A 12,674-nucleotide genomic window follows, 5' to 3' on the forward strand; every position below is an offset into this window, starting at 1 on the left:
GTTTAGTAATAAATAATTCATCTAGCCTCTGTTTAGATGTGGTTTTATGCTTTTAATTAGTGTCCGTGCCAAGTAGAACCGTTGGGAAGACTTGGGGAAAGTCTTGTTAATCTTGCTGTAAAAAACAGAAACTTTAGCGCTCACGAGAATTGCTGTCATTTTTTAGTGGAGAGTGCTATTTAGTTAATTATTTTTGAAGATGATTAATATATAAATTCCTCACGTCCAGAAATTTATTTGAGAATTTTATTAGTTCCATAAGTATACGTTTGATACATATTACTACAGACTGTTCTGTTTTTGACAGATTCTGTTTTTCGTGTGTTGTATGCTTATTTTGATGAATCTATGGCTAGTAAAATAGTTTATAAACCATAGAGAAGTTGGAATACAGTAGGTTAACACCAATATAAATAAATAATGAGTTCATTACAGTACCTTGAAGTGGTGTTTTGTTTTCTTTCGCTAACGGAGCTTACGAGTTTTCTGTTAAGTTTTGTGTTGTGAAGTTTTCAAGTTTTGGGTAAAGATTTGATGGACTATGGAATAAGGAGTGGCAAGAGCCTAAGCTTGGGGATACCCAAGGCACCCCAAGGTAATATTAAAGGAAAACCAAAAGCCTAAGCTTGAGGATGCCCCGGAAGGCATCCCCTCTTTCGTCTTCGTTCATCGGTAACTTTACTTGGAGCTATATTTTTATTCGCCACATGATATGTGTTTTGCTTGGAGCGTCATTTTATTTTATTTAGTTTTGCTTGCTTTTTGAATAAAATACCAAGATCTGAAATTCTTAAATATTAGAGAGTCTTCATATAGTTGCATAATTATTCGACTACTCATTGATCTTCACTTATATCTTTCGGAGTAGTTTGTTGTTGCTCTAGCGCTTCACTTATATCTTTTTAGAGCACGGTGGTGGTTTTATTTTGTAGAAATAGATGAACTCTCATGCTTCACTTATATTATTTTGAGAGTCCTAAACAGCATGGCAAATTTCTTTGGTTATGAATTTAGTCCTAATATGATGGGCATCCAAGGGATATAATAAAAACTTTCATATAGAGTGCATTGTATACTAAGAGAAGTTTGATGCTTGATGATTGTTTTGAGATATGGAGGTAATAGTATCAATGTCGGGTGGTTGGTGCGACATATGCCAATGGATGGCTTATCATTGTGGGAGCCAATAAAACATCGCTGGTGCCTGGAAACGGGATAAGGCGAAGACATGCACACCGACGAATCTTACCCAGCTTCAGGGCTCTCCGTGGAGATAACACCCCTAATGCTTCTCTGCGGGGTCTCCGCATGATCACTAGCTCGACGGGTAGCTACAGGATGCTCCTTGAGCTGTTCGGTGAAAGGATGAAGGAGGGCAAGGCCAGCCCGCTCCTCTTCTCTTTGTGGGGTCTAAAGCTATCGAAAAAGATCTCCCCCCTGCATGGGAGCCCTGGGGGGTTTATATAGGCCTACCCCCTAGGGGTACAATGGTAATTCGACTGGGCGTGGGCCCTAGCCGTCTGTGTCTATGCCCACCGGCTTCTTCGCCGACTGGTGGGCCCCGCCACTACCGGGCCACGGCCCACGCTCGGATCTTCTGTGGCCCGGGCGGACCGCGCACCTCCCTGCGGCGGTTGCCACACGCCGTGGAAGCGCAACAAGCGCAGGACGTGGGGGGAGTGGGCGCAGTTAATCCCACGTTCCCCCATGCCTTGCCTCCTTGGCTTCGCCGTATGAGGCTTATAAGTAGGGGGAGGGGGGAGCGGCAAACGCTCGCACGCTCGCCCTCGCCCCGTCCCTTCCGTTTCTTCTTCTCTGTCGCCACAACTCCCCGTCGCCGCCCGGCTCTTCCGCCAACCTCCTTGGCTCGCTGTTGCTTTGCCTCGGCAGGGTCGCGTGTCTCTTCGTTGCCGCATCTTTCTCGTCGCCGTGCCATTCTCATGGCGCTATCGAGCTCCTGGGACGGCTCCAATGTCCACGATGACCACGTCGACTTTCTCCGCCGGACGCGGCGGCTGCCGGGCGCGGACTAGGTGCAGGTCCGTCTCGCGCCGGAGAGGGAGATCTCGCCGGCACCAGAAGAGGACGAGCGGGTAATCTTCCGCTCGCATTGCCTGCGCGGCTTTGGCCTGCCGGCGAGCGGGTTCTTCCACTTCTTCCTTGAATTCTATCATCTCCAGCCGCATCACCTCACTCCCAATGCGGTGATGCTGCTGTTGGCCATCGTCACCCTGTGCAAGGGTTTTCTTGGCGTCCTCCCCACCCTTGAACTGTGGGGAGAGTTCTTCCAGTGCAAGCTTGGCACTGTTATTGTGGGCGTGCCTGCCCCATGCGGTGCCTTCATCGCCGTGCGGAGGACGGGCGACAACAACCCATTTCCGTCCATCCCGCTGATCCAGTCGGTGAAGCTCTGGCAGAAGTCTTACTTCTACGTGAAGAATATCGCTCCGCAAGGCGACTTCGTCGACCTGCCAGCTTACGTAGCCGGCCCGCCGGCTGGGAGGCAGCCTTCATGGTCCTTCCGGTCCAGGTCGTTGTCTCCAGGCGGGGCCGCCTCCGTTGCCCGACTCCGGGTGATGATCCAGTCGGAGGGTCTGTCCGGGGCCGACCTGGTGGCCGCCTTCGTGGAGCGCCGGGTGCTTCCGCTCCAGGGCCGACCTCACATGATCGGTCAGATGAGCGGCCGCTTCGACCCATGCCGGCTAAGCACCAAGGAGATGCCTCACGCCGAGGTGTCTTATATGGTGAATTATATTTCCAACTGCAACCTCACCGAGGAGTGGCAGTACGACAAGGTTTCGTACTCTCGCGCCAATCATCCGCCGGTAGTAAGTTTCTCTTCTTTTCTTCTTTTTCGATTGATGTTTTTCCAAACCATTTTTCTCAATTTATCAAACAGGGCCCCTCTTTCCCTTGGGCGGGTCCCGGCCGCCTCCATAGTCGGAGCCGTGTGAGGGTCTTCAAGCTCCCGCCGGGTGGATCCCCGCGCCGACCTCCTAGAGGCGACGGAGCGAAACGCGCGGGAAGTGCGGGAGGAGCGGGAGGCGGAGGAGCGGAGGGCGGCTCGAGAGGCGAAGCAGAAGTCGGCGGAGGCGCGAGCCGTCGCGGCCGCCAAGGCCCAGGCGGAGGCCGCAGACGCGAAGAGGGAGGCGGAGGCCCAGCATAACCAGCCTCCGTAGTTCATCATTCCCCTTCGCGCCGCGGCTCCCGACACCCCTGTGCCCCCGTTGGAGGAGGCCGGTCGCGGCCAGCCGGAGATGGAGAGGGAGGTGCCGCCATCACCACCGACTGGAGCGGGCCGAGGAAGCCGGGCTGAAGTGCTGCCCGTGCAGCCAGCTGGAGGCGAGCCGGTCGTGGGAGGGGACCTTGTGATCTCGTCGCCGCTTCGCCGGCGCGCGGGGAAGGCGGCTTCAGCGCCGGACGCACAAAAAACCGTGGACGCCAGCTCGTCGGCCCAGGACCTAGAAGCGGCCAGCGATAGCTCGTCCGGGTGGACGTCGGGCGGCGGGACAGCCGTGCTGAATGTGGCGGTGCAGGATGTCCGGAACCGGCTTCAGGCCCAAGCCACCGCGCTGAAGCAGTACACCCAGGAGTTTCTCACGACGCGATCCGTTATTCGGGTGAGTCCTCCTGCTCTTTGTCGATTGCTTTTGATTTCTTCCGTTGGGGCGCGTCAGCGCACCCACTGGGTGTAGTCCCCGAGTTCCGAGCCGGCTGCTGAGCAGGCAGCTTGGAACTTCTTGGAAAGCTTGATTGTCGTCTTGTTCTTACTCGCGTCCCTTGTCTTATCTGTAGGAGTACCACAACCTCCGCGCGGCCGCTTTCAACTCCCAGGCCCAGGAGTTGAATCAGAAGGCCACTGATCTGACCGAGAGCTAGAGTAAGCGATTCATTTTTCTTTTAAGTGGGGGCGCGTCAGCGCACCCACTGGGTGTAGTCCCAGAGATTCAGGCCGACTACCGAGTAGTCGGGTCGGATCTTCATATTTGCAGGGGCCAATGCTGACTTGAGGAGCCAGCTAAGCGGGGCCCAGTCCTCCCTTCGCGCCAAGGAAGACAAGTGTGCCGCCCTGGCCCAGGAGCGTGATCGCCTGGCCAAGAAGCTGGCCGACCAGGAGGAGAGCCACAAGCTGGCCCTGAAGGCAGCACAGGACAGCGAGGCCGCCCTCAAAGCCGAATATGAGACCGAGGCAGAAAACTGGGCCGAGACAAGGCAGGCGCTGAGCCAAGGCTACAGCCGGGTGGAAGATTTGATTGACGGTAGGCCGCCTTCTTCTTTGCTTCCTTGCCTGCCTCCTACTATCTGATTCATTTTTTGACTTTGTGCCACTGCTTTCCTCTTTGTGCAGATTACTTTCCCGGCTACTCTATCGCCGCCACCCAAGCCATCGAGGCCTACCGCGACGCGCGACGGCGGGCGGGGGCCGAGATCGCGCCGGGTGCCAGCCGGTCACTTGAGGAGCAGCTTCTGGGGCTTCAAGCCCACCTGCAGCCGGCCCACCGCATGCTCCGCCGTCTTCAGCGCGCCGGGGCGCAAGTGCTGGCCGCCCTCTGGCCCGGCAAGGTGATCCCGCGCACCCCAAGTCGGACCGCCGACTGGCTGGAGGTCGCAGTCGGCTGCTTCGAGGCTTGGAAGGCGTCAGCGGCCCGGTCCGGCGCTGGGCGGGCACTGGAGTTCGTCCGAGCTTGGTATCCTGGGCTGAACTTGGACCAGCTGAGCACCTGGCAGCAGGAGGCTGACGAGGAGCTGGAGGCGGTGCGGCCGGCTATCATCCAGCGCGCCTCCGCGATCGCCGAGTATACCGACACCAGCGCCTTTGCTCCTGAGGTGGATGACGCCGGCGTCGGTCAGCCGGAGGAGTGGTTCGGGCTGAACCCGACCGAAGGTGAGGACTCGACGGAGGAGATTGCCTCCAGTGATGAGGGCGAAGGGGAAGAGGGAGAGGATGATGAAGACGCTGCGCCGGATGGTGAAGCGACCAGCCCGCCTCAGCCCGATCGTGGCTCTAGCAATGATGTCGAGACTCGCCAGCCGATCAGTCCTCCAGCCGGCGCCGCCGACTCCACCAACCTGCCCAACTCGCCCATTGTTCCCCTGGCTTGATCCGCCGTCCTTGCTTTCCTGCTTGTTACTCTTTTCGACAATCTTTAAATTTGCGCAGTTCCACCGACTGGGGGTGTATTCAGACTATGTTGAATGCTGACCTTTCGAAGGTCTTTTGTGTAAATATTATGCATGTGTTTGGCTTCCGTTCATGTTTGCTTTTTATCCTTTGGCTTTTTCCTTTGCCGCCTTCCCTTGGCCGCCGCCTTCCCAGCCGGACAGCTACTCTGCAGTCTGTGGCCGGAGAAGGACTTGGTCGTTTTGGGAAGGCAAGTACTCGAGCTTTCTCAGATTGCAGCAAGGTGAACGGGAAGCCGGCCAACCGACTGCTCTAGTAGCCGGCTAGCGGGGTGGGAGGCTGGCTCGCGTTATATAAGTTCGTTGGTCCTTAGCCGTTTTTCGCGTGGGCACCCTTTCCTGCCCTTGGCTCTTGCCAGTCGAACAGTCGATTCTTCGAGCTGCGACTTTTGGCAAGAAGGGGCTTGGGTGCCGGCACACTACTTGTCTGACTGCAGGTGGAACTTCAGATATAACTTGAGGCGGCGATTCCCCGGGCCGACTGGTCGAACCCGGTGCCGGACGAAGAAAGAAAATGTAGTAACATAATCGTATGCGTGATACTCATCATTCATAGATAAAAGAGGGTAGTCCCCGAGTGCTCCTTGGGGCACCCCTTGTCTCGTACTTAGTACAAAAGGTAGCATGCTACGTACTGCTTTTTAACTGTAAAATCTTCGGAGGAGATTGGTGTTCCACGGTCGTTCCGACTCCTTGCCGGAATCATCTCTCTTGTGTGCCTTTGGCTTCTGCGCGTCGATTAGGTAGTAGGAGTCGTTGCCTAAAGCTCTGCTAATGATGAAGGGGCCCTCCCAAGGGGCCGAGAGCTTGTGCTGGCCGGCTGTTCACTGGATCAGCCGGAGCACAAGATCGCCCTCTTGGAAAGATCTTGGCTTGACCTTCCGGCTATGGTAGCGACGCAGACCCTGCTGATAGATGGCGGACCGATTGAGGGCTAATAGCCGGCCCTCTTCCAGCAGGTCAACGCCGTCTTCTCGTGCTTCCTTGGCTTCCGCCTCCGTGTACATGGTGACCCGAGGCGAGTCAAACTCGATGTCAGTTGGGATGACAGCCTCGGCACCATATACAAGGAAGAAAGGGGTGAAGCCGGTTGACTTGTTTGGGTAGTGCGCAAACTCCAAAGGATGGCCGACAGCTCGTCGAGCCAACAGCCGGCCGAACGCTCCAGTGCACGACCAGTCGGGGCTTGATGCTGGAGAGGATGAGGCCGTTTGCTCGCTCGACCTGGCCGTTTGACTGCGGGTGGGCAACGGATGCTAGGTCCAGCTGGATGCCGTGTGTTGCGTAGAAACGTGCCAGTGCTCCCTTTGCAAAATTTGTGCCGTTGTCGGTGATGATGCTATGCGGCACGCCATACCGGGTTGTAATATCTGCGATGAAAGTAACGGCAGTCGGCCCATTCAGCTTCTTGATCGGCTTTGCCTCAATCCACTTGGTAAATTTGTCCACAGCGACGAGCAGATGTGTCATGCCGCCGCGTGCCGTCTTGAACGGGCCCACCATGTCCAGCCCCTAGACGGAAAAGGGCCAGGTGAGGGGGATGGTCTTGAGTGCAGAATCCGGCAGGTGTTGCTTGGAGCTGAAAACTTGGCACCCTTTGCAATGTTTGACTAGTTCCTTGGCGTCTTCCAAAGCAGTCGGACAGAAGAATCCATGGCGAAAACCTTTGGCGACGAGTGATCTTGAGGCTGCGTGGTGGCCACATTCGCCTTGGTGGATGTCCCTGAGGATCGATATGCCCTTCTCTGGTTCGACGCAGCGCTAGAAGACTCCAGTGACGCTGCGCCTAACAAGCTCTCGGCTGACGATTGTGTAAGCTCCGGCTCGGCGTTGAACCTGTCTTGCCAAGATCTCATCGGTTGGCAGCTCTCTGTTTACTAAGAAGTTGAGGATGGGCTAGGCCCATAATGGAGCTGTGACTTCTTCTATTGTCAGGACTGCCACTGTGATAGGGGCGGGTGGGCTGGGTGGTGAAGAGTTGGAGTCGGAGTCGTCCACCGCCTATTGTGTTGATGCAGTTCCCGGGCCGGCTGCAGTAGCCCCCGGGCCGAGTTCCGAATTCCCCGGGCCGGGTGCGACTATGGCAGTCCCCGGGCCGCCTGTTGGAGTCCCCGCGCCGCCTGCTTGGTTTTCCAAGTCGGATCCGACTGTGTCGGGGTCAGGCGGCACGAAGATGGAATCAGATTCTGGAGACGGCTTGATAGACGGCTTGAGGTGGCGGTGGAGAGAAACGCCGGCTGGTATAGCTTGCCGGGTGGATCCTACTCGTGCCAGGGAATCTGCTTGCATGTTGTCGGTACGTGGTACATGAAGGAACTCACATCCTTCAAAGTATCCACTGATTTGCTGGACGAGGAAATGATAGCTCGCCATGTTTGCGTCCTTGGCGTCCCAGTCGCCAGATGACTGTTGGACCACCAAATCCGAGTCGCCATAGCACAGGATCCGATGGATGCCGAGCTCTTTGGCTAGCCGAAGCCCGTGTATGAGCGCCTCGTACTCGGCCACATTGTTGGAGGCGGCAAAATGAATTTGCAATGTATACTTGAGCTTGTCGCCCTTGGGCGAGGTGAGGATGATGCCGGCTCCCAAGATGGTGTGCATCTTGGACCCATCGAAGTGCATCCGCCAGTGAGTGGAGTCGGGGGCCGGTGGCAGGTATTGGGTTTCGGCCCAATCGACGAGGAAGTCGGCCAGTGCCTGGGACTTAATAGCGGTGCGGGGCTGGTAGAAGATCGCGTAGGGGGCCAGCTCAATGGCCCATTTGGCCACCCGGCCGGATGCATCCCAGCTGCCTATGATCTCGGTTAGCGGGGCAGTACACATGACCGTGATGGGGTGCTCTTGAAAATAGGGCTTGAGCTTCTTGGCAGCGACGTACACATCGTAGCACATCTTCTGGTAGTGTGGGTAGTTCTGCTTCGAGGTGGATAAGACTTCGCTTAAATAATACACCGGCCTCTGGACTGGCTGAGCCCGGCCTTCTTCTAGGCGCTGGACTACGATGACTGTGCTGACCACCCGGCTAGTAGCGGCAATGTAAAGGAGCATGGGCTCCTTTTCAGCTGGTGCCGCCAAGACAGGCGGCGTGGCCAACATCTTCGTTAGCTCGTGGAAGGCTTGGTCCGCCTAGTCGTTCCACTTGAAATGAGTGGACTTCTTCATGAGTCGGTAGAGGGGGAGGGCTTTCTCTCCGAGCCTGCTGATGAAGCGGTTCAGGGAAGCCAAGCATCCGGTGAACTTCTGGACATCCCGCAGCTTGGTGGGAATCTCCATTCTCTCTATGGCCTTGATCTTCATCGGGTTGCACTCGATGCCGTGATCGGAGACCAGGAAGCCTAGGAGCTGGCCGGCTGGTACTCCGAACACGCATTTCTCGGGGTTGAGCTTGATTTGAAATCAGCGCAAGTTTTCAAATGTCTCTCTGAGGTCTTCCAGCAAGGTGCCGCGCTTCTCCCTCTTCACCACAATATCGTCTACGTAGACGTGGGCATTTCTGCCGAGCTGCTTGAGGAGGCATTTTTGCATGCAACGCTGAAAAGTGGCACCGGAATTTCTCAAGCCGAATGTCATACTCAGGTAGCAGAAGGCTCCGAATGGTGTGATGAAGGCGGTTTTCAGGCGGTCAGCTGGATCCAACTTTATCTGGTGGTAGCCTGAGTAAGCATCCAAGAAGCTCAACAGCTCGCATCCGGCTGTGGAGTCTATTACTTGATCAATCCTTGGCAAGGCGAAGGGATCTTTGGGGCAGGCTTTGTTGAGGCTGGTTTAGTCTATACACATGCGCCATTTGTTATTTTTCTTCAGCACGAGAACCGGGTTGGCGAGCCACTCTGGGAAGAAAACTTCCATAATGAAGCCGGCTGCCAGAAGCCGGGCTATTTCTTCTCCTACAATCCTTCTCTTCTCTTCCGATAGTCGGCGGAGGGGTTGTTTGCCTGGTTTTGCACCTTCTCAAACATGTAGCTTGTGCTCGGCGAATTCCTTCGGAACACTCGGCATGTCCTTGGGGAACCATGCAAAGATGTCCTGATTCTCACGGAGGAAATCGACGAGATCGCCTTCCTATTTGCTATCCAGGTTTGCCCCGATGGTGGCAAACCTTTCTGGGTGATCCGGGTCCAGAGGTACCCTCTTTGTTTCTTTGGCCGGCTGAAAAGAACCTTGGGCATCACACTCCTTGGGGTCGGGGGACAGGGCCGGCTGCTTGCCGGCCATGGCCACGACTCGGTCCAGTATCTTCTTCTCCTCAGCAATTACAAGGGACTCGGCTAGCCGGCTGCTGGCAGCCGCACACTCAGAGGATTTCTTGTAGTCTCCGACTATGGTGATGATGCTCTTGGAACTTGGTATCTTCATCTTGAGGTAGGCATAATGGGGTACAGCCATGAACTTGGCCAGGGCAGGTCGGCCAAGCAACGCGTGGTAAGGGCTCTCTAGATCCACCACTTCAAACCACACCGCCTCTCGGAGGAAATGATTCTTGTCTCCGAAGAGGACGTCTATCTTGATCTTGCCGATTGGGGAGCAGGATAGGCCGGGAACAATGCCATGGAACACGGTCCGACTGGGCATGAGCTACTTCGTCTTGATGCTTAGCTTCTCCATGGTGTCACGGTATAGTATGTTGATACTGCTCCCACCATCTATCAGCACGCGGGAGAAACGGGCGGCTCGCCTTTCTGTAGGGAGGGTGGCATCCAGAACCAATGCGTAAGAGCCGGGAGACGGCATCACCTCTGGGTGATCTGTCCGGCTCCAGCTAATAGGCCTTTCTGACCAGTGCATGAACTCTGGGTTGTTGGAGGCGACTGCGTTGACTTCTTGGTGTTGTCAGCGCCGGCTACGCCGATCTTCTGGCTGGCTTGTAAAGACGACGTAGGCGGCATGCTCGTCGGGGTACTCGTCTTGAACTGCCCCGACCGCTGGTTGAGCAGCCGGCTGAGGAGGAGCCGGAGGCGGCTGACCAGCAGGCGGAGGTGGCGCCATCCCCTCACCCTTGGAGATCTGTGTGAGCCAGTGGCATTTTCGGGTTGTGTGGTTTGAAGGCTTTGCGCCGCTGTGAAACTTGCAGGGGGCATCAAGTGCTTGCTCATAGGAGAAAGCCGGCTGCCAAGCCGGCCTGCCGCCCTTCTGCTTCTTGGGTGCGGGCCGCCCTTCGGGTTGTTCGTCTTCGACTGTGGCCACCTGCCGACTGGTGGAAGGCGGCAGGGGAGCCTTGCGCTTGTGGTCGTTCTGGTACGGGCGTCGGCTGGACTCTCCAGTCGGCGTCTTGGGACTTGGAGCGAGCACCTTCCCGGAGGCGTCTACTCGGAGCTTGGCCTTCATTGAGGAATCGGCCGTGTCGTATTTATCAGCTATGATCAGCGGCTCGTCAAGCGTAGTCGGCTCGTCGCAGAGGAGTCGGTGCTTGAGGAGGGTGCCTTCTCGGCACCCGGCGGTGAAGTACTCTATAGCATGAACCTCGTGCACTCCCTCGCAGGAATTGCGGAGCTCGGCCCAACGCGTGAGGTAGTCGCGAGTCGATTCATTGGGCCCTTGGACACACAAGGAGAGCTGTCGGGGCTTGGGAGCCCGCTTGTAGGTGCTCGTGAAGTTACGGATGAAGGCTTCAATGAAGTCTAGCCAGCTGTTGACGTTGTAAGGCTTGAGGCTGTTGAGCGAGGTGCGCGGTGTGCCTTGGAGCATGAGGGGCACATATTTTACGGCAACACGCCTGTTGCCGTTCGCGATGCTAACTGCGGTGGAGTAGTCGATCAACCAATCTTCCGGCTTCACGGAGCCGTTGTACTTGGGCGTGTCTCTTGGGAGCGAGAACCCTTTGGGGAAGGGCTCGTCGTGGATGCGGGGGCCGAAGCAAGGCGGGCCGACATCATCTTCTTCTTCCAGGGCCAGGGATCGCGCAAGGCGGTCGATCCGGTGGCGGGCATCATTCTCGCCGACTCCTTCGCGGTGACCCAGCCGGCCGCTGAGAGTCGGATGCGTGACAGGTGGCGGGGTAGGGTATCTCTCCCCACGAGGCGGAGGAGAGGCGGTTGCCCCGCCACTCCACGGCTCGAGGGCAGCCCTCTGCGTCACGCTCGATGGAGATTCGAGTTCGGCTGCGGCTGGCAGCCGGCTCCTTTTCTTTTCTTGCGCGGGTGTTGCCCGCGGTCGGTGTTCGGGACGTCGCGCCGTGCTCTCGGCGCGGGGGAGGACTCTCGGCGCGGACGCCGGCTTCATGCCGCTCCGTGGCCGCGTCGATAAGTTGTTGGATGCGCCTGGTCATGTAGGGGAGCTCATCAGGCCCCAGCCCATTCAATTCGTCTGCGGCCGCCTGGGCGGCGCGCGGGTTCTTGAGAGGCATGGCATAGACTGGGCGGTCTGCTCCTAGCATGTCGGCGATAGCCGCGCCGTGTTTCTTGACGATGCCGATGCAACTCGGCCCGTCGGAAGGCGGCGTGCCGAAGGCAGCACGGTCGACCTCGCGCTGGTGAGCCTCGGTGAGGCGTCTCATGGTGGCTAGCTTCTGGCCCTCTGCAACGAGGGCGAGGCGGCGCGCCTCCAATGTCTTGGCGTCCGCGTCGGTCGGGACGGGGGCGGACAAGTTGTGCAGCGCTATCTGCAGGGCGTCGTGGGCGTTTTCGCCTGAGGCGGCGTCGTGGCTGATGACCAGTACCTCGGTGATGGCGCTGCCGCTGCTGTCGGCTCGAGGAAGAGGGTCATTGATGATTACCACGTTGGAGGGGAAGGCGTCAAGGGATGCCATGTCGGAGTCGACAAGCATCGGGTCGGTGGAGCCAACCGACTCCAAGTCTACGGCAAGCTCGCCGGAGACATGGAGTTGGTCGAGGAGGCTGACAAGGTGGCTCTCGGGGCAGTCTGTGCCCGCGTCGGATGCGGGCTCGTCAGAGATGCGAGCCTCGCCAAGAAGATCGGCGAGGCAGCTCGCCGCGCAGGCGACGTCTTGCAGCGCGTCGGGGCAAGCGCCATCGGGCGAGCCGGGCTGGCTACGCATGTTGGGAAGGAAGAAGGTTCCCGTCCAGAACAGGTCTCCGGACGACGGTGCACCTGGCCCCATGGTGGGCGCCAAATGTCGGGTGGTTGGTGCGACATATGCCAATGGATGGCTTGTCATTGTGGGAGCCAATAAAACATCGCCGGTGCCTGGAAATGGGATAAGGTGAAGACATGCACGCCGGCGAATCTTACCCAGCTTCAGGGCTCTCCGTGGAGATAACACCCCTAATGCTGCTCTGCGGGGTCTCCGCATGATCACTAGCTCGACGGGTAGCTATAGGATGCTCCTTGAGCTGTTCGGTGAAAGGATGAAGGATGGCAAGGCCAACCCGCTCCTCTTCTCCTTGTGGAGTCTAAAGCTATCGAAAAAGATCTCCCCCCTGCATGGGAGCCCTGGGGGGTTTATATAGGCCTACCCCCAGGGGTACAATGGTAATCCGACTGGGCATGGGCCCTAGCCGTCTGTGTCTATGCCCACCGGCTTCTTCACCAAC

At 57.2% G+C, this 12,674-nt stretch overlaps 1 protein-coding gene across 1 annotated transcript; it reads right to left on the reverse strand.

Annotated features, from left to right (window-relative positions):
* Window positions 1-9,914: 9,914 nt before the first annotated feature.
* On the reverse strand, window positions 9,915-12,433 carry LOC147990414 (uncharacterized). The gene is made up of 2 exons (XM_087538214.1): window positions 11,349-12,433; window positions 9,915-10,188 (listed from the first exon to the last, which is right to left on the reverse strand). Exons 1-2 carry the CDS (start codon window positions 12,431-12,433, stop codon window positions 9,915-9,917), a joined length of 1,359 nt encoding a protein of 452 aa, XP_087394340.1.
* Window positions 12,434-12,674: the final 241 nt, after the last annotated feature.

The sequence above is a fragment of the Triticum urartu genome, chromosome 1A (assembly GCF_056163025.1).
Source record: "Triticum urartu cultivar PI428250 chromosome 1A, HENAU_Tu73, whole genome shotgun sequence".
Classification (NCBI taxonomy): Eukaryota; Viridiplantae; Streptophyta; class Magnoliopsida; order Poales; family Poaceae; genus Triticum; species Triticum urartu.